At 34.8% G+C, this 27,183-nt stretch overlaps 3 protein-coding genes across 9 annotated transcripts; all 3 read left to right on the top strand.

The window, feature by feature from the left end:
• Positions 1 to 305: 305 nt before the first annotated feature.
• LOC142529275 (protein S40-4-like) lies at positions 306 to 1,082 on the top strand. The gene has a single exon (XM_075634762.1). The coding sequence runs from the start codon at positions 437 to 439 to the stop codon at positions 899 to 901; it is 465 nt and encodes a 154-aa protein (XP_075490877.1). The 5' UTR covers positions 306 to 436; the 3' UTR covers positions 902 to 1,082.
• Positions 1,083 to 5,030: 3,948 nt separating this feature from the next.
• On the top strand, positions 5,031 to 12,711 carry LOC142529274 (homeobox-leucine zipper protein REVOLUTA-like). Of its 5 annotated transcripts, XM_075634758.1 has the most exons (18): positions 5,034 to 6,352; positions 6,498 to 6,657; positions 7,140 to 7,225; positions 7,346 to 7,436; positions 7,565 to 7,660; positions 7,749 to 7,862; positions 7,946 to 8,029; positions 8,795 to 8,950; positions 9,028 to 9,102; positions 9,304 to 9,410; positions 9,764 to 9,938; positions 10,059 to 10,247; positions 10,409 to 10,489; positions 10,587 to 10,721; positions 11,342 to 11,664; positions 11,776 to 11,881; positions 11,986 to 12,135; positions 12,274 to 12,710. In XM_075634758.1, the coding sequence occupies exons 1-18, from the start codon at positions 6,117 to 6,119 to the stop codon at positions 12,421 to 12,423; spliced, it is 2,514 nt and encodes an 837-aa protein (XP_075490873.1). In that variant the 5' UTR covers positions 5,034 to 6,116; the 3' UTR covers positions 12,424 to 12,710. The 5 variants fall into 5 exon arrangements, with proteins under 5 accessions (XP_075490874.1, XP_075490871.1, XP_075490873.1 ...); XM_075634756.1 differs by having other exon boundaries at positions 5,032 to 6,352; positions 7,140 to 7,436; positions 12,274 to 12,711; XM_075634760.1 differs by lacking the exon at positions 5,034 to 6,352 and having other exon boundaries at positions 6,496 to 6,657; positions 7,363 to 7,436; positions 12,274 to 12,709.
• An 8,496-nt stretch (positions 12,712 to 21,207) lies between these two features.
• On the top strand, positions 21,208 to 25,446 carry LOC142528943 (interactor of constitutive active ROPs 3-like). Of its 3 annotated transcripts, none has more exons than XM_075634235.1 (4): positions 21,208 to 21,427; positions 22,437 to 22,540; positions 23,018 to 23,264; positions 23,735 to 25,446. In XM_075634235.1, the coding sequence occupies exons 2-4, from the start codon at positions 22,521 to 22,523 to the stop codon at positions 25,349 to 25,351; spliced, it is 1,884 nt and encodes a 627-aa protein (XP_075490350.1). In that variant the 5' UTR covers positions 21,208 to 21,427; positions 22,437 to 22,520; the 3' UTR covers positions 25,352 to 25,446. The 3 variants fall into 3 exon arrangements, with proteins under 3 accessions (XP_075490350.1, XP_075490351.1, XP_075490349.1); XM_075634236.1 differs by having other exon boundaries at positions 21,208 to 21,455; XM_075634234.1 differs by lacking the exon at positions 21,208 to 21,427 and having other exon boundaries at positions 22,535 to 22,638.
• Positions 25,447 to 27,183: the final 1,737 nt, after the last annotated feature.

Genomic DNA, 27,183 nt, shown 5'->3' with positions numbered 1-27,183 from the left:
ATAAACTCCTAAAAAATATTAATTTAATAATATATCAATAATTTTTAAACACCGAGCTTATTTAATCACTATATTAAAAAAACTCGAGGGTATTTACTTCATCTACAAAGATTTTTATGCTTAATTTATTTAAATCACGATATTTTAAATACAATAAGTTTTTCATATAGGGTATATTTTTTATTTTTGAAGTTTCACACAGGGTGTGATTGCAATTTTGGACAAATATTTGGATTACATTAATCCAAATCTTTCGTGGATAAAGTAAAAAAGACGTGGCATTGAGCAAATCTGTGATCGCATTTGCTGATGAGAGAGAGAGCGCACTGCAGTTGAGAGGAGAGAGAATAAGAGTAGGCCTTATCCATTTTCTTTAATAAAAAAATCACTCACTTCTCAGTGTCAACCAAAAGACTCCTCCATTCCTGCGACGTTAATGGCGGCATCGAAAACCTACTTCTCTCGACCGAATTACAGGTTCCTTCCGGCGGATCAGCTGCTCGATAATGACAGCTCCATGAACTTCGAGTTGGACGAGTCCGATGTTTGGAGCTCGTCGGTGGATCGATCATCTTCTCCGGAGACAGGGAAGAAGAGTTCCAGGGTTTCGAGAAGGTCTTCGGCCTCGAGGCGAGCTTCTGCTGCTTCTTCGCTGCCGATGAATGTTCCGGATTGGTCGAAGATACTGAAGAACGAGTACAAGGAAAATCGGTTGAGGGACAGCGACGATGATTACGAGGATGGGGATCGGATTCCACCGCACGAGTTCCTGGCACAACAAATGGCGAAGACTGGCATCGCTTCCTCCTCGGTGCAGGAAGGGGTTGGGAGAACTCTGAAGGGAAGAGATCTCAGCAGGGTTAGAAATGCAATTTTGCAGAAAACTGGGTATCAGGATTGACTTATTTATTTTATATATATATAGTTTTCGTTATCATTGTTTAAGTTGGAAGAAGCCTCGGTTTTTTAGAATGGCTTGTTGAGAAGGGAGGCTGATTTTCTTTTACTGGAAAATGTTTTCCTAACCTGTCGAAGAAGTGACGTCATTTTTATTTAACTTTCGAATAATTGTTGTTATGTAATGTTTTTTGTTTATAATTTGATAATTCGAAATCTCTCTAGTCAAAAATTATAATCGTCATTGTTTTACACAAAGAAGTGCATCAATTTACGTAATTCATGATAGTCATAATAAATTTCGAAAAATGAAAAGGTTCTTTCTTTATTCGCTCGAAATGATTTTGGTCAACTTATTAGATTTTTAATTATTTTGATACAACGGGATAGGGATTTATGCCTAACTAAAAAACAACACCATATATTATATATATATATATATATAATATAATAATATAAATTTAAATATATAATTATTTTTGGATCCAATAATTAATGGCAAAAACTTCTGTGAAATGGTCTCACGGATCGTATTTTGTGAGACGGATCTCTTATTTGGGTCATCCATGAAAAAATATTACTTTTTGTGCTAAAAATATTATTTTTTATTGTGAATATCGGTAGAATTGACCCATCTCACAGATAAAAATTTATGAAACTGTCTCGCAAAAGAACTATTCATCGTCACTAAAAAAATCGATAAAACAACAACTCTTTTATCTTCGTACGCCAACAGTGAGGCAAATAACATGCATGCATGCATTGATTAGTGAGCTTTACATGGAGTTTAAACAATGGATGTAACCTTCTTTGTCGTTTGCAACTCAATTTTCCACGAAATTCACAATAAATTTTGTATTCATTAAATAATGTCTATGTTTTGGTTCATTTGATGTCATCAATTATTTATTTTATAATAATTACATTATTGAATATAAAATTATAATATTATCTTTCATATCTTTTTTATTTACGTTTATAAATTATTAGAAATAATAAATTGCAATTTACGACATTATCTAAAATTTAATCAATCAAACTAAATATGTCAGATATTTCGTCTCACAGATAAAGATTCGTGAGACCGTCTCACAAAAGATCTGTTCCATAAATTTTGAATTTAACATGTTGAGGAATACTGATGAAAGAGGAACCTCTGGCATCTGTGATTTTCAAACAAATGGGCTGATAAGTAATGGTGGGCCTCTTCCAAACACCACCAACACTTCAAAATAAAAAAGCTCTGTGGGCTCAACTTCAAACAAAACTGGGCCGGTACCCACATCCACAATTGTGGGTAAAGAAACAGGCCATCATTCGAAGTGGTTTGTTTCTCTCCTCGTAAATTTCTTGATTTTTAGTCAAAAACTTGATAATTAGAAGAAGATATTAAATTATGATTTTCAAAGACTGTTGATTCGCTAATGATATGAGAAATTAAATTTTAATATATATAATTTCTCTTGGTCAATTTTTTATTTTCTAAAATAATTTTTATTCGGATGATAACCTCGTCAAAAAATTGATGGCTAAAAAATACAAATATTTATATTCTTCTATACATAAATGTGGGAATCCATATCGTAAAATCTAAACTAAGTCTCGTGCGATTGATAATGAAAATAGAAAAAGGCTGTACGTGAAGACAAAAGAAGAGGCATGGTTGTCACGCCAAAGGAAAAGTAAAAAGAAACAAAAGAGTGACAGACGACAGGTACTGGGAGGGGGAGACAAAGTTAGGGATGACAGGTGGAGACAGGTTCGTCGTTCCGATCCGAATTCTACCTTCTCTTTTATATATGTCCGATCTCCTCTTTTTCGGATTTGGATAATCCCTTAATCTGAACTCAGAGGATCAAATCTTCGTTTCAACCACGTCACTAGCTTAACTGTTATCAAGTTTTTTTGAACAAATTATCTATGTCGGGAGGTCATGGGTTCGAGATTTGAGAAAGTATCACTCCACCATCTTGGTAGGAGAGTCCTATGAATAATGACGCATGAGAAAGCCCGTGAGAGAAAAGGCCTCAGTGGGAACCCAAGATGGGACAAGGCCCCCAAGAGAGCCTAAGATCAGGATAGCCCATAGTCGTAACAATAAAATGCGGGGTTTTCACCTGCGTCATTTTTAACATGGTATCAGAGCCAGGTTCCACCGTTATGTGTTGGACTGCCTATAATTAGGCCACCCGTTCTGTCCATAATTGAGTCATTTGTAAACTCCACGCTCCAGATGTTCATTCCTGGGCAGTGAGAGGGGTGTGTTAATTGTCCCACATCAGTTGGATAAATAACCTTAGAGTTGTATATATGGGCTTTGACAATCCTCCCCCCTTGAACTAGCTTTTGGGGTTGAGTTAGGTCCAAGTCTCATTCTTAACAACTCTCCATATCAGAATTGTGGAGTGGTACCTCTCCAAGTCTCGAACCCATGACCTTTTAATATACAATCATAAAGTCAAAACTTTCATAAGTAGAAAAAGTTGAAAAATGGAATTTCAGATATTATTTATTTGTAACTAATGCATTTCACCACGACATGTACATTTTCTGTAGCATGGCAGGCTCGTGGTTGTACGAAAGTGAAAATTAATTTTACTTTTAACTGTTCATGTATAAATTATTATTCCAACTTGGAAAAATAATTACTTTTGACATTTGAGTTGGCATCCAAATTTGAACAGAGGGACAGTATCAATGTAGCATGCTACTTTTCCATTGTTATAAAAAGATGTGGGGTCACGAGGTGCAAAAGTGGAAACTCACCTAAAGAAAATGGTCACATTTTCAAATGAGTTTTTAACATAAAAAGAAACACGTACGTAGGTTGAATACACTAAATTAGTTAACAAAAGAGTAGAAAATTTGAATGAAAAATTCAAACAGAAGAACAAATCATGGTACTCAGATCAATCAATGCAAAGCTTGAGGACAGCATTTTTCAGCTGCAAGAGAAAAGGGGTTTGGTTTGTTTGAGACACACAGACATGAAAATTAAGACAATTCTTGTGTACAAAGAAGACTAATCATGGCTCGAAAGCAGACATTCTTAAATATGATAGACTTAACAGAGTTATTAATAATAAAGTATAAATAACATAAAACCAACCAAAGTTTAACAATTTCCCCGGAAATCCATAAGGATTTGTTATCGATGTTATCATTATGGTGGTATCCAAAGTATAGATTCTGAAGGGATTAGATTTTTTTTCCTTTTTTTGCATATTTATCATTGCATTATTAGCCCTTTTTTTAAAGGACTAATTATAGTTTTGAAACGGACCATTTTGGTCTAGTTTTTTTTATTTTTCCAATTATTTTTTTTTACTTTCTATAAAAAAAATTGACAATATAGAATAATAGTCGTATATTTAATTGAAATTATAGAATTAATAATCTGCAGTTAACTAGTACGGACATTTCATTTTCTTATTATAATGAAATTATTAACCACTATAAAATATGCACATTAAATTATATAAATTTAGCGATTTTAAGAAAATCGATGACGGGTTTATTAGATAGTAATAAAAATTTATCGTGATAAAAAAATATTTTAATTAGTTTTTCAATAGTACAGATTTTTTTCCAATACTACATTCGAAGTGTTTCTTTTCATATGATCAAAAGAAAAAAGACAAGATTTTTGGATGTTAGTATCATTAATTTTGTTTATGAAAATATGAGGACTCACATCGAATAGTGTTTAGCAGACGGAAAGAAAGTTATTTCATGTTGATCATAGATTTGCTTAATATTTTAAATCTACAACAGAATAGTTACATTAACAACTTCATTTTATAGGATGATGGATATTTAATTTGTGCATTGAAAATCAATGAAACGTTTTTGTACAAATCCTTACTTTCTCTATAAAAACCAAGTTGCTGTCTAATTTTTTTAAAATCAACATAAACAGGAAAAATGAAAAATGAAGACCAAGAAACAATTCACAAATTCACAAAAAGATAAAAGCGTGACAAGTTTTATGACACGGCCAATCATGAAGAACACAGTGGGTCTGAGGGGGTCATTTCATGTCTACAAACATTCCATACTCCACTTTCTCAATGCACCCAATAATCATTTTTTATCACTTGGTTATTTATTTTTTCTTGATTCTTGAAATTTTATATATATTTTGATTTGGATATAAGTATGTGGAGTATCATAATGCGAAGAATTAAAGATTGAATATACGAAGGCTAAAGAATGGCAAAGGTACAGGCAGCAGCTTGTGTGCAGTTGCAGAAGCAAATAGCAGCATAAATTTAAAGCCCGTCTGCCATTTTCGATTTCCTAGCACACCACACAACACCTCTCCTCTTTTTCTTTTTTCACCATTAACTTTCTTTTCCTCAGTAGCTTCACTTCAACTCTTGAATTCCCATGATTGTTTCCTTGTCACATTAAATATCATTTTTTGACATGTTAACTGTTACACCCCGATCTTTTTCTTTGTCATTCTTGCAGATCTTCTAAGACCCTTGCGGTACCTTAAAAGCCACTGGCTCTCTTTTCTTTTGCATAGAGGAAGTGGACAGAAAGAGAGCGTAGTTTTAGTTTTTCTGGGTGTTTTGAAGTCCCTTTTTTAGTCTTACGCGTTTTTCTTCTTCTCCTAGCAGTAAGTCCCAGAGTTGAGCCCCTTATCCGGGGCCTAGGAGAAAAGCTTAGATTTTCGGCAAGATTTAGCAGTTCATAAACTATGTTCATTTGTGAGGAATCCGGGGCTTTGAGTTGCTTTAGCATTTGATTTCACCTTCCATCAGGTGAATGTTCGTAGCATTTAGTATGAACATTATTAATTAATAATTTAAAGACGTTTACTGCTCGTCTTCCGAGCGGTTTTAAAAGGGCGCTTCTTGGTGTAAATGGAAAAGAAAGAAAACGTACGTATGCGTATTTCATATAATATACGCATTCAAGAGCAACGAACTGCATAGCTTTGGTTGAAATATTTTGGCTGTTACCTTTGCCTTTTGAGTTTGGTGGTGGAATTGTGTTGGTCTCAATCTTTTGGCTCATTCAAGATCGTCCATTCATCCTTCTGAGATCACGGGAAATATTATTAATATAATACAGAAACCAAGAAAATCATCCTCTGTTTCGGAGAATCTTTGCTCGTGAAACCATATAAGTCTGCTCAGTGTATCTACGATTTTCTTTACTGTCGTGGGTTTGTTTGCTTTTTCTTGAGAGTTGAAGAAGTTCAAGATTTTATGGGTTTTGAGGAAATGGCTATGGTGTCGCAGCAACATAGCAGCAGCAGCATAAATAAGAATCTTGATTCAGGGAAGTATGCGCGGTACACGGCGGAGCAAGTGGAGGCCTTGGAGAGAGTATATATGGAGTTCCCAAAACCCAGTTCTCTTCGCAGGCAGCAGCTGATACGAGAATACCCCATTCTTTCAAATATCGAGCCTAAACAGATTAAAGTGTGGTTCCAAAACCGCAGGTAAATGATGCATTTTGTTGTCTCTCAAGTGTTTTTGTGCCATTTTTGTTAGGTAGCTGTTCTTGGGTTGCTTAATTAATGAATCATTTTTTGTTCAGCAAAGATTTTCATATTTAAAAGTCTTTTCATTTGTCATTGAATGTAGGTGCCGAGAGAAACAGAGAAAAGAATCCACTGGGCTTCAGAGTGTGAACAGAAAATTCAGTGCTATGAACAAGCTTTTGATGGAGGAAAATGATCGCCTCCAGAAGCAGGTGTCTCGGTTAGTATCCGAGAATGGTTATATGCGACAGCAATTGCACAGTGTATGAAAATTTTTCCTAGCTGCGGTTTGTTTTTATGCTTGATTAATCTTTTATTGCTTGTTTCTTGAGATTTAGCTTTTGTTTTTCTTCTTTTTTGACTTGTAGTTGCTTCAAAGCATTGAACTTGTGCTGTAGATTATTGAGAAATATTTCTTCTGTGAATATCAATTGAATTAGCAAACTTATACGGTAATTCTTTTTAACCATTATAGGCATGTATCAAATATAGTTTATCCCTGAAATCAAGTGATCTATTTTCGTGTATCACTGCCTGATGCCTCCTTGTATGGAGTCGAAAGCAGGCAATGTACCCGAGCAAAATTGTACTTTGTCCCGAATATGAAAGATTAGGTCATCATATTCAGTCAGTTAAATGGTGTTCAATTTTTTGTGTTCGAGGTGTTTTTTTGTTGCAGTACTCAATAATTTCATCTTATCACCTTCAGTTTGCAGTATCTGATTCTTTTACTTACTTGATGCAGTCATCCACGGCATCCACTGATGTAAGTTCTGAGTCGGCTGGCGATAAACCCCAGCATCCTCGCAAAGATGCTAATAACCCTGCTGGGTACTTCATTTTATTCTTTGTACTTGTTATTATACACGTTTATATTTGGATGTGTAAAGGGATGTATTTGCAATTGTTGTGTACTTGTTTTTCTTTAGCATTTGTGTGCGCTTTTGGCAGACTCCTTTCTATTGCAGAAGACACCTTGGCAGAGTTTCTTTCAAAGGCTACTGGAACTGCGGTTGATTGGGTTCAGTTGCCTGGGATGAAGGTCTGATCCTGTCTGAGATGAAATAATTCAGAGACACATGTACTCATTTTTGTGTTTCGCAATAATTATGGTAGTGTTTTATGTACGAAGTTAAAAACTTCATTTGCGACTATGTATCTTTCTGTCAGCCTGGTCCGGATTCGGTTGGGATTTTTGCCATTTCACATAATTGTTGTGGAGTGGCTGCTCGAGCCTGTGGTCTTGTGAATTTAGAACCCATAAAGGTAAGTAGACAAGATAGCTTTAGTTGTATTTTCTATACAACTTTGAGAACTTTAGTTCTCTTCCTGAAAAGGCTTTATGATTTTACAGATTATGGAGATCCTCAAAGATCGTCCATCTTGGTTTCGAGATTGTCGAGGGCTTGAGGTTTTTACGGTGTTTCCTGCAGGAAATGGAGGAACCATTGAGCTCTTGTATACACAGGTGAATAGTGTGATTTAGTCTCTCCTATAATTTTCATAGGTCAGGTTTGTGTTGGATAAGCAAATGATCTATGTTACTTTCAGACCTATTCTCCTACTACTCTGGCTCCTGCTCGTGATTTTTGGACTCTTAGATACACAACCACATTGGAAAATGGCAGTCTTGTGGTATGCATTTCTTTGAATAATTTTCTCTTCATTGTATTTAACATTTCGATGACATTGAATGAGAAATCAAGTCTATGACACACACACACACACAGAGAGAGAGAGAGATGTGTGTGTGTGTGTGTGTGCGCTCATAGGAATCATATCTACAAGGTTTGAATTTTATTGGGAATATGGGACGTTGGTGCTTGAAGTTACTCCAAATTTAGAGTTAATTTTTTATTGGCCTGAATTCCAGCGATTAAGGGCCCAAGAGCTATGGCTAATTGTAACAATGAAATATAAATAATTTATTTACACTGTAGTAGTCCTTGTTACATGATACAACTCATGTCTAGGTCCAGTCACAATTAACACCCAACCGTTGTTCCTACTGAGAAACAAACTTGCGTGTTGTGACCTTAGCTTGGTACAAACTAATCCCCCAACTCTTTTGAATCCTATGATGGCTTAAAGATTATCTTTGGACTAGGAACTAGGTCCCTATTTATACTTTTGTTTTAGGCACAAGTGCAGTTGATATTGCACCCAGGTAAGGACCACCGTTTTTTTACCTAAATATGTTTACAAGACGTCCCATTTGATGTTACTTTCTTTTTCCCTGAAATTGCTGTTCTTTACTTCATAACTATATTTTTCATTTCCCTGAAAATGAAATTCCTCATACAAAATTACTTGGTTTGATGTATCGATGTGGCCCTAAGCTGTTGTGATTTAGTGATATCGGCTTGTGGTTTTAAGATCCTTCAATTTTCATCCTTGAAGGTATGTGAGCGGTCGCTTTCTGGAACTGGGGCTTCTCCTAATGCATCTGTTGCATCACAGTTTGTAAGAGCTGAAATGCTTCCATCTGGATATTTGATCCGGCCGTGTGATGGTGGAGGATCGGTCATTCACATTGTAGATCACCTTGATCTAAAGGTTATATCCTTGCTCATTGAGGTAAACATATCTATTTATTAGCCTAAACATGGTTGGCATTTCACACCATTTTCCAGGCATGGAGCGTGCCGGAGGTCCTCCGACCTCTTTATGAATCATCTAAAGTTCTAGCTCAGAAAATGACTATTGCGGTGAGTAAAATATGAATGAATTTTTCGTCATATTCTTTTGGTTCAGAAATATGGTTTGGTGCCAACTCCTTGTGGTATGGTGGCTTAAACCTCCTCAATTAGGGGAGAGGCGTGGGTTCGATTCTTGAAAAAAAAAAAAAAGAAATATGGTTTGGTGGAGGACTTGCCATTAAGTTGTTCGTTTAATTATTCATTTGTCAGGCACTCAAGTATATCCGGCAGATAGCCCAGGAGACAAGTGGTGAGGCAGTAGTTAGTCTTGGTAGGCAACCAGCTGTTCTCCGCACTTTCAGCCAGAGGTTAAGCAGGTACTTGCCTTACATTTCTTACGGGATAGAGATGGTAGGGAAGCCAATATCCATAAGTCAAAGGGAGGTGCGTACTGCCCTGATTTGAGCATTCCGGCCTTGATTTGTTTTGATTCCTGGAATCTGTTGTACATAATCAAAAAGAGGACAAGACATTATCATTTTATTTCCTACTCTTTATCCAGTGTTTCATAAGTTGAACATTCAGTAGTTTAGTATTTTACAATTTTGGTAGAACTCTTTCATGAAAACATTCCAACTGGATTCAAACAAGACCTTGGTGCCCAGTTTTGTGTACGTTATACTGTAATAAGAATCCGGGGTTGTCTATAACCGTGTATTCTACTATGCAGAGGCTTTAATGACGCGATTAACATGTTCAATGAAGATGGTTGGTCATTTTTAAACGGTGATGGTGCTGAAGATGTAGTGGTTGCCATCTGTTCGGCCAAAAACCTCAACAGTGATTCAAATACTCTTCCTCTGACCGGAGGCGTTCTTTGTGCAAAAGCATCTATGCTACTTCAGGTGGTATTGATATGCTACTAAAGGAGCGGCAGTTCTGACTCCTTGGATTATTGTTAATATATCTTGCCTTTCTTAACGTGATTTATATATTTTAAACGATTCTGCCATTGGTCTTGTTAGAATGTCCCTCCTGCCGTGCTGGTTCGGTTTTTGAGGGAGCACCGGTCAGAATGGGCAGACTTTAACATGGATGCCTATACTGCTGCCTCTTTGAAAGCAAGCTCATATGCATATCCAGGAATGAGGCCTACAAGATTCAGTGGAAGCCAAATAATCATGCCACTTGGTCACACAGTTGAACAGGAAGAGGTATGTGCTTTCAATTTCTATTCGTGATTAACTCCATTTCAGTGTGATTTGTAATTATAAATTACCAAGTGATTTTGAGAGTTAAAGTTTTATGTTGGATTTCGATGAACATCGCACCCGTTTGTCTTCTAACCTGTATGTTTTTGCCTTCTGCGGTCAAGATGCTTGAAGTTGTTCGATTGGAAGGACACACATTTACCCATGAAGATGCATTTTTGTCCAGGGATATTCATCTTCTGCAGGCAATTTCTTGCATTTTCTTCTGGTCCAAAGATATTTCTAAACTTCTTGGATGATCAAAACAGAAACCAATATTTGCAAATTGATCCTTATCCACAGTTATGCAGTGGAGTTGATGAGAATGCAGTGGGAGCCTGTTCTGAGCTTGTTTTTGCTCTGTTTGATGAGATGTTTCCGGACGATGCACCATTGCTGCCTTCTGGTTTTCGCATAATCCCACTTGATCCAAAACCAGTTGAGTTAAAACAATCTCCATCTACTTATTTACGTTTAGATGCAATTGTAATCCATGATAAATAGGTAGACGTTAATATGCCAATAATCATCCTTGATAAGTAGGTACTTGTGTGGAACATCCTGGTAATGTTTTTTTTTTTTCGTTTTCAGCTTTCAGATATGCATTGTGGGTAAGGTGTATTTAAAGATTGTATTGGATAATGAAATCTACGTATGGTTTATTTTCGAAAACACGTATCTTTCATTGATAGGTGTCAAGTCATGTAAGATGTGATAGGCTAGCAATGTCAAATGTTGTACATATTTTAGTGTACATTTAAATGCGTGGTATTTAAAAATTTTGAAGTATAATATGAATGTGGGTAAAATATGATACTAAATTATTTTTGGGGAATGATGAAAAATTGAATAAGAGTAAAAATCATGTTGAGATATATGAAAATATAATTTTAGAAGATTTTATTGGACACTATGATGTATATTTGGTAGTATTTTCGGTGGTGGAAATGGTTCTTGGGGAACAAAGCACTATAATTTGTAACTAACATCTGTTGGTCATGCACAACATTTCCTTTATGCTAGCTAGTTAATCATCTCTTTGATCCTGTGGTTTACAGGATGCATCGACTTCTCACAAAACTCTTGATTTGACTTCAAGTCTCGGGGTTGGACCTGCTACGAGCCATGCTGCAGAAAATGCATCATCGTCCTACAATGCGCGAACAGTGTTGACCATTGCTTTCCAATTCCCATTCGAGAGCAATTTGCAGGTCAATGTTGCAAGTATGGCACGTCAATACATTCGCAGCGTGATTTCCTCTGTGCAGAGGGTTGCCATGGCCATATCTCCATCAGGATTGAGTCCTACTGTCAGGCCAAAGCTATCTTTTTGCTCTCCTGAAGCTCTGACACTTGCATGTTGGATCTGCCAAAGCTATAGGTACTAATATATGCATTCAAACTTACAGGCATTTACATTATGACAAAAAAAGAGGAAGAATCACGTTTCTTCTATGGGTAATAAATTTCTTGCAATTTTCCATCTGTTTAGGTACTATGTAGGGGCCGATTTGTTGAGAGAGGGCTCCATTCACCGTGAAACAGTACTGAAGACACTTTGGCTTCACGAAGATGCCATTTTATGTTGCTCGTTGAAGGTAGTCATTGCTCTGAAACTTTTTGTTTCTCTTTGAACATACAATGAATGCACTGATTATTCAAATATTTTTATCGACTAATATTGTCTTGTCTGCATTAGTAGGCTCTTCCAGTGTTTATATTCGCAAACCAGGCAGGACTGGACATGCTGGAGACCACTCTGGTTGCTTTACAAGATGTCACACTGGACAAGATCTTCAATGACTCTGGTCGCAAGGCATTGTTTTCCAAATTTTCCCAGATTATGCAACAGGTAGTTTGATTGTGCTACACCCACCTTGGTACTTATCATTGTATATGAAAATGGCTCGAAATTTCTTATCTGATCATACTGATATGCCCCGTACAAGTTTCTCTGCGACTTTTGCCTCAATATCTGTATTAACTGCAGGGATATACGTATTTTCCTGGTGGTATCTGTATTTCGACAATGGGACGCCAAGCATCATATGATCAAGCCATCATATGGAAAGTAGTGGAGGAAGAAGAAAACAATGTTCACTGTCTTGCTCTCTCTTTTGTGAATTGGTCCTTTATGTGACGAAGATTCAGAGCCTGAGACTTGATGAAGTTTCCTCTGTCCATGAAGGAATATGTCTTCAGATGAAGGGTTCCCGATTTCGGGAGGCGAGATATGGATTTAAGCGAGAGAGTTCCAAGTTTTCAAATGTGTAAACTATTGGGGGCTGGGCTGGTTTTGCATTTTTTTTCAAAGAATTTTTAATGTTTCGAATGCTTCGGAAATTTCTATTTCCAGTTGTCCGATCCTCTCGAGCTATTGATGAAATTTTGCTTCTCTTAGAAATCTCCCCCCTTCTCTTGTTATGCCTACGGTTTGTCCACGTCTTTTATTTTGTTTGTATTTTGGTACACCATTTCGAATTAATGTTTAAGGACTTTATATTTTACAACTTTAATATTATGAATTAAATTAACAGTATAATGAATTTACTCCAAATCAATTCCCCGATTAGAATCTTTTTATTCAAATCTTCTCATCCAAATTCCATCACCTTACAAATTTCCAAGAAGCTACCAAATAAAATAATCCCTCGCACAGAATCTTTAACTCCCAGCAGATGCACAAGCTGAAGCCAAGGTGGATTGGGATTGAAAGTTCTTGAAGCATGGAACAAGGCCTTGATCGCAAAGACACTATGGAAGATACACATGAAAAAAGATAGCTTGTGGATCAAATGGGTTAGCCATATTTACAGCGGTTTTGGAACTATCTGGGAATGGAATTGCCATAAGGAAGATTCACCGTTGATCAAGCAAATTCTGCGAATCAGGGATGAGATAGTGCGAGAACTAGGGTCGCGTGCGGCAGCCATAACATGCATACATCAATGGTTCGGTGGTAATAGGGGATTATCTACAGCATATGAATTCTTTGCCCACTCTCGGGGAAGATGGCCTTGGAAACCAATTCTGGATAAAAGTTGCATTCTTCCCAAGCACATGTTTGTACTATGGTTGGTTCCTCAGGGCAAATTGCTCACTCGTGATAGAAAACCTTATGTAAATGACAAGTCTTGTGCGCTTTGTAAGAAGGCGGATGAAACACTGGTCCATCTCTACTTTCAGTGCACGGTGTCAAGAAACATTTGGGATGCCAGTGCGAGGTTGGCTTGATGTGCGAAAGAACATGAATTCACCAGCAGCGGTACTCGATGACCTGCGCAACAGGGCCGCCTTGTTCGATGGCGAAAAACCAGACAATGTATTTTAATCTCTATTTTTTCCGTATCTGAGTGATTATCATTAGCATGGTATAAAACCTCATAATTAATTCAAAATTTAATATAGATTATCTCTAACATAGTAAAAGTTACCAACATAATGAGTGTCAACCATAACTTTATAAAACTTTGTTTAGTGCCTTAAAATAGCTTAGTAATAAACAAAAAGATTTTTCCAATAAATTTTGAACTCGTTTTATGTCATAGGAAGTATTTGAGGTTATAATTATATACTTTAAATATTCTCAATAAATAATAAATCCAAAAATTCTAAATATCTATTATCTTAAAATACCATGTCCATGTTAAAGGTAAAAGGAGGCAGAATATGAGTTTTTTGGAAGTCATTTCGTTTTCAAACAATTTATCAATAGTCAAAACTATGTTATGAAAAATCACAATAATTAATATTGGAGGCCAAAAATTATAAATTTTCATCCAAAATTTCTAAAACTTCATATTAACCGATAAAATTGCAGAATAATTTATTTCTAGAGTTATATTATTTTTAATCTATTTTTTCTCAGAATATGTGTGATTTTCTGCCATTCTACTTTTATAAATTTTCTCAAATTCGACGCCAAAATTGAAATAAACCACCGTGACTTGCACCCTGCTTTCCACTGGAATCCGTTCATTTACCAACAAATCTGGACAATATTTTGCCAACATCAGCAACAAACCGAATCGTGAACATGGATTTATCCGAAAACAGTGTGATGATGAATGAGTCCAAATCACACACACATATATAAAAGTAAAAAATAATAAGCCAATAAAATCACGCCACTTTATATAAGATAAGACTGACATTACATCAATCAAGCAGCAGCTAAGAAACCAAAGTACCAACCAACACAAACTCCTCTCCAACTCCGTCGTCTCCACTAAAAAACCCTCGGAGAAACAACGGAGGGAGAGGCCCAAACATATATCGGGGAATTGAACTTTCAGAGCCCAAAGTAAAAGAAAAGCTCTGAATTCTGATGGTCATCCCTGACTTTTAACTAAAGAGCTTAGCCTTCTCTTTATTTAGCGACTAATATAATATTTTACAAAACAATGAAAAGGCGATAAAAACAGGTCAGGTTTCACTGTTTAAGGTGGATCCGACGACTTCAGGCGTGATCAGGGTAGCCATCTGACGAGTATGAGCTCGGCGCCGGACTTGTGGAGGTGGAGGTGGCGGCGCCGTCTCCGCGGCGTTTGAGTCTGGCGAAGACTTTGCCGGTCCTTGCAGCAAGAGAGGATATTTCCGCGGCGAGGCTCTCAAAAATTTGAGCCTTGACGCGACCCCGTCTTGGGGGGAAGGTGATGGTGCGTTGTCTTGGAGAGTTTGGAGGAGCGGTCACCATGGATTGACCAGGAATCTTTCAGAGATGGAAATTGGAGAAAGTTAATGGAGAAAAAAGAAGAAGATGAAGTAGTAGAAATTCGAGTAGAAAAAACAGATGAGAAAAAATTATAAGAGACGGGCGGCGGCGCTGCGAGGAGAGAGCCCCCCTCAGGGGCCGAGGATTTGGTGGTCTGATTGAGAAATGAATGAAGTTGAAGCTCTGGCAAGAGGGTCGCGGGGGTATATATACACACAGGCCAATGAAAATTATATTTCAAATTTATTTTTTTGTTTTTGTTCATACATACATTTCATGATTTTTTTTTTAAAAAAAAAACTAAATTTCGTGAATTTTTTAATCTAATATTTTTTTGCAAACGGTGTATGCATATACCAAAAATTGGTATATAATATAATATTTGGTTTTTGTAAAAAAAATATAGATCATATTAAACTTAAAAAAAAATTAAAATATTTTCTAAATTTTTTTTAAGACAATCATTTAAGTAAAATCGTATTATCTATTACTGTTAATTGCAGTTAAACTTTCCATTTCGTAATAATTATTTTGGATTCTTTAGATTAAGAGTTGTATAATTACATTATTATCGTACCATGTTGATTTTAGAATACTTTTAGTATATTTCACGATGGAAAATTATGGGAACACTTGTAAGATTGAAAGTCGTCTTTGACATCTATGGCATAAAATTAGTGTTATATTCGTTCAATCGAAGGTTAGATTTCAAATTATTTCATTAATTATATTTCATCAATCGAATTTTTAAATTAAAAAAATTCCGAAAAAAATTCCGAGAAACGCGTTAGAACGGTCCCGTTTTCGTGTTCGAATTTATTTCTATTTTTATTATTAGTGGGAGTAGCTTTCGGTGTTCGAGTGAATCCCGCTGGGGTGGTAGAATTTTATTTTGTCGGTTTCATATATATACAATAATATTGAAAAATATTGTATTTTTAGAAATATAAATTTGAATACATTAATAGAATATGTGAGTGGATAACATATTGATCTAATTATTTTTTTTAATAATTTTACAATATTAATCATAATTATAAGAAAATAAATGTATTTAAGTGCACACAAGTTATTCAAGTTGATGAAGTATGTAAGTGTTTGACTTATGATCTGAAATTCGATTATATTATAAACATTTTCTCGAGAGAGACTATCGAACAAAGTTTTTCTAGTGCAGTTTACATGAATAGTGTAATGTATTGTCTATTACATTGACTCAGAATTTATCAAGTGTATATCGAATAATAACGATCTCATATTTCATCGTAAAATATATATGTGTGAGAGAGAGAAGAGCGTAATAGTATACATCCTAGAATTCAAAATTTAGTAAAATTATTAGGTGCTGTGTTTGGTTAGTGTGAAACGTTAATATTCACAGATGTGGCCGTACAACTTAAAATAATATCATAAAATATATATTTTCTGTTAACGAATAAGTGGAGTATATGAATATTTGACAAGTTTTTATGTGTTCGGTTTTTTCTACCAACACTTTTGCAGATGAATCTATTGTAAATGGTTTTCACAATGCGATTTAATCGATTAAAAAAAATTTCAGGCTACAAAGTTAGCCCGAGAGTTTATCCCGTGCGTAATGAAAGTTAACAGACTAACATGTTTCATGATCATAAAAAAATAAAATATGTTTTATACTTCTTTTCTGGAAATATAAAATATAAATTAAAAACAATGGTTGTGTAAAAATAAGACGAACTCGGATCCATTAAAGTTTCGTGCATTTTACTATTACGTGACACATTTTCTTTTCAAATTATTCTTTAACCAAATTCTTCTGATTTAAATATATTCAAACAAGTGAGTAGAAGTTTTCTCATTCATTGCCATTATTGGCATTGACACAATATTGATGACGTCAGGAGATGGAAATATTGCAGTCATTTCGTACGGTACCAAATTGTACAAAATGAGTCATACTGATGCTCGCACAAATTCAAATTATTGTCGGGAAGTTTATGTTTATATTTACTTAACCAAACTTATAAGATAAATGAAACCGTAATAGATAATTTATTTTATGAATGAACGAATATAAATAAATTAAATAAAAATAAAATTTATATGAGATGGTCTCGTCGTTTGACTGGAATCCCAGTAAACTTGTCAAAAATCCAAAGAAACTCCTAAGTTTCTTGGGAGTTGGAAATTGCATGCATATGAGTCAGATTGATGTTTGCATAATTAAATTAATTTAGTTTTGGGGAAGTTTATATATATTATATTCATATAACCGAACTACAAGAAAAAGGAAACCGTAATAGATAATTTATTTTATGCTCATAACATGGTAAATCCAATTTAGTAAGTCTAGATCTATGAGACATGTTAATAATGTCCATATTCATAATAAAAAATATTATGTTTTCGTGAGTGACACAAATAAACTATACGTGTCACAAAATTAACCCGTCAAATCGGATCACGGGAGTTTTTGTGAATCCAATATGGCATAATCCGATATCCTACAAGATTGGTTCAGTTCTATTATAATACAACAAATTGAAACTGGATTAATCAGTATGGAACAAGTCATCAACACCTTGAGAGAATATATATAATAACAATAATGATAATAATAATAAATATAAAAACCTGAAAAACACATTATCTCTTACTACCTTATTTTCATTTAGATATTTGATTTATGATATAGATCAGTGCACAAACAAAAATTCGAGACCATAGTTTGACCAGTAATACCAATTTATTTATAGTAGGTATATGTGAGACGGTTTCACGAATCTTTATCTGTGAGACGGATCAACCCTACCGATATTCACAATAAAAAATAATACTCTTAGCATAAAAAATAATACTTTTTCATGGATGACCCAAATAAGAGATCTGTCTCACAAAATACGACTCGTGAGATCATCTCACACAAGTTTTTGCCATTTATTTAATAGATTGGTTTTAAGATTAGTAAATAGATTTTTAGTCCACTTATTACTTACTAGTTAATAGATTGGTTTAAGTGTTTTAAAACAAAAATATTATTGATATATATTTTTAGTCAAAGGATAAAGTCTAGTCCTTGCAAATTACCAGCAATTGATGATTAACGTGCATAAATATGTTGTGTATTCAATTCGTTTATAATTCTATCTCGCATAAAAACTAACGGTCCAAGTACACTATAGTAAGTAAATCTATATTTATAAGTAAAACTAGATTTTACTAGTCCAATTTTTTTTTTTTGGCGCTAATTAATTTTTATAAACATAAGCCTACAATTTTGAAAAGTAATATTTATTTATTTTATGATAAAAATATCATAAAACCCGAATTTAATAAATTTATAAATTATAAATAACTATCATATCTCATCCACTGAAACAAAGTAATTTGAAAAACAGTTGTAGAAATATGCGACACATACAAAACGATAACAGTAAATATTTTATATTAAGTGTATCGTTATATATTTCGTTGAATATTTGGTTTAATTAAGGTATTCTATAATATTATGCAAAATAATTAATTTGAATGAAGGAGAAATAAAGTTTAGTATTTTAATATTTTAGAATTAGATAGATACGCTACATAATAGTTAAACTATAAACACACACTACAATCCCCAAATAGTACTTGGGTTTTTTTTTACAAAAGCCTAGCCCATTTAGAATGCAACCAATGAGATGGGCCGAGGCCCAAACGAATGAGAGAAAGCTTCTCTTTAAATCCACCTAGGGCTTCTCATATTCACGACACTCTAGTCTTGCTCTAGCAGTTGCGGCTGCTCGTCATCTTCACCCAATTTAGTATAGCCTGAGGGTAACAATTTCTTGGTATCTCTCCCCCAACGGAGTCTCTATCAATCAAACCCCATTTTGAATCAGAATTTGAGGCGGGTTTTTTTTGTTTTTAATTTTTAAATAATACGTTACTCTTAAATGTTCTGTCAGCTTGTAAGAAGCTGCGGAGGATTTTTGGAGTTGAAGCATCTGGAAATTCACGATTTGCAGTGGTCCATCTTGGCAAAGCAGACGAGTTCTTTGTTAACAAGGGCAATGAGCTGTTTTGAATGCTAATGGACGCAAATGGAATGTCATCTCCAGTCTGTTTGGATACCTCCGTTCTCCATGGGGTTTCAAATTAGTGGAGATGAAACATACGCTTGCTCTCGGATTTCTTTTACCGTTTTCTCACAAGCATTGAGCAAACCGGTCCGGCAAACTTTTGCTTTTATGTTATTCTTTTTAGAAAAAAACCAGAGTAAACATATCATTTCGAGCTGTTGAATATCAAGGAAACCTAATGGTTAAGTTAAATTCAAGCTCAGTGATATTTTTATTCGAGCAATTGTTGAATTTTTTCTTTGCTGGAAATCGAATATTTCGAGCAAAACTATTGAACTGTTCATTGAAAATGTAAATTCCAATATTTTTTTTATATATAAATATATTATATTAATAAATATTAAAGTTCGCATATTACGAAAATGAATAATTTGGACTTATATTTGATTTTTTAAAAATTAAAATATATTTGATTTGGACTGGAAACCAAATTTAAATGATAACCAACAATTTCAAATTGTTTCCATATCCAGTTTGTCGGTTACGGTCCGGGTCACAGAACCGGAGATTGGGGCGGGATCTTTGTCTGGGTCCTTCCGTCGGTTTTCGTTAATTTTTGACCTTTCTTGTTTTTTTTTTAAAAAAAAAATTGATAAGAATGTAAACTCTTCCTTTTTTAAATACTTTGATTAACATGTAGAATTGTGAAATTAAAGATAACAATTTAGGATGAACTTATCATTTTTAGCCTTTTGATCACTTATCTTTCATTAAAATTTCGATATGGAACAATAAATATTAACTTCCAATGTTTTTGCATTATTTCTCATCGAAAATTTAGATGAAAAGAATAATTGATAGCAAGTTTATAAAATGAGAAGTTAATCCTTTAAATTCACAAAATTATACCCATAATAATTTCATTTTAATTTTTGTAAATTTTTTCTTTACAAAAATTAAATAAAACGATCAGTTTAATCGACAGATTTTCTATCTATAAATAGTAACTAGACCGCCGTAGAACGATTTTGAATCAAACTCATTGACTCGATTAACTGACTGACCCATTGACAATGGGCCAATTTCAGTTCGGGTCCAAGTAATGCCCAGCCCCTTGGCCACGTCTAGTTTCGCTCACTAACCAGACCGCCTTAGAACAGTTTTGAATCAAATCCATTGACTCGATTAACTTACCCGTTGACCATGAGCCAATTTCAGTTTGGGTCCAAGTCATGCCTAGCCCTTGGCCAAGTCTAGTTTCGCTCATTAATTTCGAAATAAGTCTTATTTTAAAGAGAATATGGGAAAGAAAGTGAAGAGAACTTTAATTAGCACCTTAATGTCAACTTCAACTATTTTCAATTCTCCTAGATTTCATGCCTCGATTTCATTCCAAAGTCCAAATTTTTTGGATAAATAAGATGCTACTTTTATGACGTTGTCTTGAGAGTGCAAATTATGAATATTTATCAATACATGTGATTTCATATTTTTTTCAATAAATCCCACGTATAAGAAAAAATATTTACATTTAGATCGAAATTCCCCAAATTTTAAAATACTTCAATCTAAGATGATATTTTAATAGTACCAATGTGCTTTTAAGTCTCTCGTATTAATTGAGAAAGGTGGAAAAAATGAACCAACTTTAAACTATATTCTTCTAACTCATAATATGTTAAAAAATTTTATGGACAACACATTTCACTCCAATATTTCATCAAATTTTAATATTTGATTCAGTTATCACTCACAAAATTCAGACTTTAAAAATAAAAAAGCAAAATTAATGAGCTTCAATCATTTGAAAGATAAAAACTTGTTTGAGACGGTCTCACGGGTCGTATTTTGTGAGACATATATCTTATTTGAGTCATCCATAAAAAATTATTACTTTTTATGTTAAGAGTATTAATTTTATTGTGAATATCGGTAGAGTTGAACCGTCTGACAGATAAAAATTCGTGAGACGGTACAAGAAACCTATTCTATTTAAAAATAGGCATAAAAATAAAGAAAAATGATCTTAAATTATTTGAAAATGGCCGCAAAACAAAAATTTCCCATGCCCATTGACAAAGTGCAAGATTCCTGCAGGGGTGGGGTCTCTCTTCTGACCCATGAATCAAATCTTACGTAAATCTAATCCTAAAATAAATTTTCAATTTAATATCTGCAGGCTCATGTGAAACGCCAAGTCTCCATTATTCCCATGATTATTTGTCCCGCTTATACCCACACAATTTGAAAAACCGGATACAGCGCAAGGACCTCGAAAAGGGAGCTCTTTTTATCAATAATGGCTCCTCCATTTTCCCTGAAAGATTGAAAATCTTGTGGTATGCAGTGAAACATTGAGACCTGTTTTGTCTCTTCTCAAGAATTTCTGGGTAAGAAAAATGGCAGCCATATGTGCTGGTTGTTCTGTTTGCTTTGCTTCTTGCTTTGCTCCTCAATGTCTTGAAAATGGCAAATGTACGAGGGAAGAGTGTGTTATTTCTCCGTGGTTTTTATGTTGTCTTTGGTTCTAGGAAATTGTTTCGCTAGTGACTGTTAAAACTCTGCATTGAGAAAAAGAGGCAGATTTGGAGACCCATTTTGTGTTTTTGCTAACTTTCTTCATTTTTTTGGGTCACTGCGTGGCACTGCTTGCTATTTCAATTCTCCGAAATTCCGATGACACCCTATACCCAATTATCCATCCTTTTTTTTTTTACCCTTTTTCTGTTTTTGCCTGTGTTACTTGTGTTTTCCGAACCAAGGTGCTTTTTCTTTTCCTTTTTAACATCTCCTGTGTGAGGTCAACTGTATGAAAAGAACATTCAAAAATTACATCTTTATGGGTCATTTCTAGCTACTTTTCAATGTTTTCTTTTTTGGTTTTCATTTACTTCTCATCTTCACATTTCTGTTTATTTGTTTCAGATGCTTAACCGTCTGCAATAAATTTTTTTTTTATCGAAACGTTTATGCAATCTTCTCAGCAGTAGGCATCATTTATTCCTTATGGAAAGTAGGTCCTTAAGCTGCGTAAAGTGGCCCTTGGATTGTAATAAGAAACACTATACATCACGGGGCTAGAGCCTAGAATGGCCCGTGGACCATACTTGTGACCATAATAATTACTACATATCAAGCGCTCCAAGAATTCTTGAAGTTGCATTGATCAAGAAAAAAAATACCATATAGAGTCTGTCTGATTAGACACTAATAGATCCCAGGATACTAAAATCATAATGTTTATTTATTTAATATCATATTCTGAATTCTAGTTTGGTGGGTAATTAATTTAGATGGAAATTTAGGTCATAAATGATCCATTGATGCTCCTTGTGCATTAAATTTCATTGGATTCCCCATATCTGCCCCTTAGCTTGTGGTATTTTCTGCAATTTGCAGGTCTTGTAGGGCAGGAAGCATTCAAGAAGATATTATTTTACAACTCCATTTCACATTTTGGCCTGAGAGTAATTAAGATAAGATATGCAGACTCCTAAAGCAAGGTGACTTTCTGGACGAATGTACTGCATAATGTGTGCTTTTTTGGAAAATTTGGGACTGGAACGCTTCATCCTATGATAATCCTCGTTCTACAATTTCTGTTTAAGTTTCTCCTTGCCCGTTTCTCTTTTCCAAGAATGCTTGATGATTTACTTAATCATTTTTAACATGCTATACTATGCATAGTGATGGTTAGTTTTTTGGAATACTTTTGTTTTATATCTTGCACTAGCTAGGATTGTTGTCTCCATTTCAATATACCCTAACTTTTTATCCATCTATGCACTTCCACTATACGACTTACATTTTTTCAATATTGCTTTTCGTCAACTGAACAAACAAGCTGATGATTTGATATATGTAAGCAAAAATACTGAAGAGATTCTTGGGGCATTTCCTGTTTCAATTGTTAACTCGTGATACAGATTTGCTTTCCAAATGTGTCATAATATTGTTTAAATTATTGTTGTTGTATGCAGAACCAATTCTTCCGGAGGGCCTCTAAGGACTTCTCCTCGCTCTACTTCAAGTGAGGTGCCTCAGAAAAACTCGAGTCCTCAAGCTGAATTATCTCAAAAAACTTCGCCTCGAGTCGTTCGTCAGCTCAAGTCTACTCCACGATATTCAGACCACACTGCGTTGTCTTCCAACTCAGCTAGTAGAGCACATAAGGAGGGAAGTCCTAAAGATTTGGAGCGCAAGTCACTTAGAAGCCCGGTATCTGAGGTAAACAAATGTTCTTTTGCTTGTCCTAAAGTTTTTGAATTCTATGTCTGTGAACTAAGTATCGTATTTGGGCTGCTTAACATAGGTTGCGGTATTAACAGAATCTCTTATTTCACTTACGTACAATTTACAAACAAATTAAATTGACTATTGAGTTTTTGAATTCCACTCTTCACCGAGCTTTTTGAATTCGAGTTTTTGCTTAATTGATCTTGATAACTAAGTTTCGACCAAATGGATGAAGCTCGAATTTGAATGTTCGAGCTTGGAGCTACCTGAAAATTCAAGCTCAAACTTTTGAGTACGAGAATGAGCAGTATTCAGCTCAGTTCTATTATAGGCTGTGGTCGTATACAACAAAATTGCTTACATTATACTTTGTGTTATGATTATAATATCTGGCAATGGTTTCATATTCCTAGTCTTGTTTACACAATTTATCTAGTGAAATTTCTTCCTTCAATCTTCAGAGCGTGCAACGCCCAGGTAAAGTTTCCGATCTAGAGACTCAGATTTCTAAGCTGGAGAATGATCTGAAAATTGTCAAGGATCAATTATGCTCAACCGAAGCATTAAAGAAAGAAGCCCGGGAAGACGCTGAGGAATCAAACCAAAAGCTCTTAGCGCTGTCTTCAAAGCTTGAAGAATCTCAGAAGCAACTTCTGGAGCAGTCAGCTTCCGAGGAAGTTCACAAATTAGTGCTCCAGGAGGCGTTGGAAGGGCATGATGAAGAATTTCAATCTCAACTTGAGGCTATCCAGAGACAGCACTCCCATGATTTATCCTTGTTAGCTTCGGCCTTGAATGAGACAGAAAAACTCAAGGTCGAGCTTGAAAATTTGACAGAGTCTGAAGCTACATTGACAAAAAATTCGGAATCAGCACAAAGTGATCTCTGTGTGGTGAAAGAAAACTTGGCGGAAGCTCTCTTACTTGTGGAAGACATGAAGAACCAATTAAGAGACAGCAAAAAATCTGAGGCCCAGGCGCAAGAACTCGTGGGAGAAACTCTGACTCAACTGGAAACAGCAAAAAAGATGGTGGAGACACTTAGGTCGGATGGATTGAAAAACATGGAAGCATACGATGCTATAGCTTCTGAGCTGGAGGAATCAAGGGCTCGTGTTAAATATTTGGAAGAGCATGTAAGAAAACTTGAGGATGATATTAGCAGCAAAGACTCTCACAAGGAAGAGAGAAAAGGGGAAGAGTCCGCTGAAACAGAGGTTATATCTATGAAAATTGAAGTGGAACGATTAAAATTGGCTTTAGAAGCATCCGAGACTAGATACAGTGAAGAACAAGTTCGAAGCACGGAACAGATGAGAAAGGCTTTTGAAACGGCGGAGCAGATAAAATCGACATCAAGTCAGAGAGAAGTCGAGCTCGAGATGGAGATAAGGAAATCTAGATACGAAATTGAAGAGTTAAAAGCCAACCTGATGGATAAAGAGACTGAATTGCAAGGTATCTGTGAGGAGAACGAGGGACTGGCGATAAAACTCACAAATACAGTGTCGGGCCAAAGGGAACATGAACTGAAACAAGAACTCAGCAAATCAAAGGCAGACAGAGAAAGTTTGAAGTCCCTTTTGATGAATGAAGAGATGGAGTGGAAGAAATTATCAGAAGAGAACGAGAAGCTGAAACTCGAAATCAAGAAAATCAGCAATGGTAAAGTTAGCGATGATATTGTTTCAGATGTAGATGCAGCAGGGATGGCAGAAAGGGAGGCTCTAACGAAAATCGGGTACATGACTGAAGAAATCGATAAGAGTAACATGAAGGCAGCACGAGTGGCTGAGCAGTTGGAAGCAGCACAAGCAGCGAATGCAGAGATGGAAACCGAGTTACGAAGGCTAAAAGTGCAGTCAGATCAATGGCGGAAGGCTGCAGAGGCAGCAGCAGCAATGCTTTCAACGGGGAATAATGGTCAAATCAGGGAGAGAACTGGATCAGTGGACAGCCACTTCGGCCCTCGAATGGGAAAGTTAGGTTCACCTTACGCAGATGATCTAGATGAAGAGTTACTTAAGAAGAAAAACGCGAACATGATAACGAGGTTGTGGAAGAAGCCGCAGAAATAGGATCCGTTTGCTAATTGTGGCCAACTTGTATCACGAGATATATGCACTTTCTTATCAACTAGATTCTTAATCAAGAGTAATAGACTACGGTTTCATCTTCCCTTGTCCCCTTCTCTCACAAGTTATCTACTCTTTCTAAGTGGTATTGGCTGAAGAATCTTGGTTCCCCATATTGTAGAACATAATATTATCAGTACTATTTCTGACAAAAAAATTCTGTAGACTGATTTTACTACCTCTTGCAGGGAAATGAAAGACTAATGTTTATTCTTTCTCTATTTAAATTTTTTTTAATACCTTTCCATGATAAGATTGATAAGTTAAGTTAAATACTTGAACAAACAAGCACCATTTCGGCTGAATTTGAATGGATCGAACATGAAAACGTAAAGAAAATACAACGGTATAATGCCACCAATAGAAAGATATTTAAAGTTGGAGATGGTGTCAGAAGTAAGATTTTCGATGTAGCATATGACGAGTTACGGTGAACATTGATTTACTTTAGTTTCAACGAATAATTTTAGTTAATTTACATTATTTTTGCAAAATCATATGTTATATTTACTAGTTTAATCAATCTAATTTTTTTATAAAGTTCTTTGAATTAATTATTTTAATAGATTTAATTAAGTTATAATTAATTGTTCCTAACAATAATTAAATTTTATAATTATTCAAGCGTAAGATTTTATTATATTGTTATTTTAAAAGAATTATAATTAAATTAATCGTCGGATAAAATATGCATATAAAATAATAGAAAATATTTAAAGAATATTCTTTTACAGTTTATTATTTTAAGATGAATTTTATATTTGATGTTCAAATTAAAAATAGTGCAATGAGTAAGAGACGACTTCAATACAATATTATCAATCATGGAGCGAGTCTCTTGTGAGATGGTCTCACGAATCTTTATCTGTGAGACATATCAATCATACTGATATTCACAATAAAAAATAATACTTCTAACATAAAAAATAATATTTTTTCATGGGTGACCCAAATAAGAGACGCGTATCACAAAATACGACCCGTGAGGCCGTCTCACACGAGTTTTTGCCATCAATCATGACATTATCAATCAAGAAGATCAAAAAAATTAAATAAATGTCAAAACATCGTTAGACAGCAAACAAAGATGATCGCCTTTTATCACAAGTCCACGCAGCACACCTAATCTTAATTGACTGCGAAAAAGAAGAGAGGTAATCGCTGTTTGATTAGCTGATTAATTTCACTAATTCTAAACGGCAATGCTTTTTAAATAAAGTCAAGTCAGAATTTTACAATACGAAATTTAGCTTACATGGTGTTCATTTTGACTTCAAACTTTTACCTTTTCATTTTCTCATGTTGGTGAAGATGAACCGGGAAAGGATGGAATATTGTGCGATATATACACAGAGTGATCTTCGTCTGGTATCACTAGCACTCTTGAATCATCGTATGATATGATTACGAGTTTATCTGTTTTGTTGGATACCTCCAGTGATTTTATATGATAGATAGATATTTTCACATGTCATATTTTGTGAGACATATATCTTATTTAGGTCATTCATGAGAAAGTATTACTTTTTATGCTAAGAGTATTATTTTTTATTGTAAATATCGGTAGAGTTGATCCGTCTCACAGATAAAGATTCGTAAAACCGTCTAACAAAGAGACCTACTCCTGGTTCAAATAGGCAATCAGAATGTTGTCTCAAGCATTTGATTAAATAATTTTTGAAGCTTAACTTCTTGGGATTTTTGTTTAGATTTTAAGGTTGAATTTTTGGAAATCCCAATATAAAAGGGAGATTATTTCTGTTTTATTAACTAAG

The sequence above is a fragment of the Primulina tabacum genome, chromosome 16 (genome assembly GCF_025594145.1).
Source record: "Primulina tabacum isolate GXHZ01 chromosome 16, ASM2559414v2, whole genome shotgun sequence".
NCBI classification, from domain to species: domain Eukaryota; kingdom Viridiplantae; phylum Streptophyta; class Magnoliopsida; order Lamiales; family Gesneriaceae; genus Primulina; species Primulina tabacum.
This window is presented reverse-complemented; position numbering and strand designations above follow the sequence as displayed.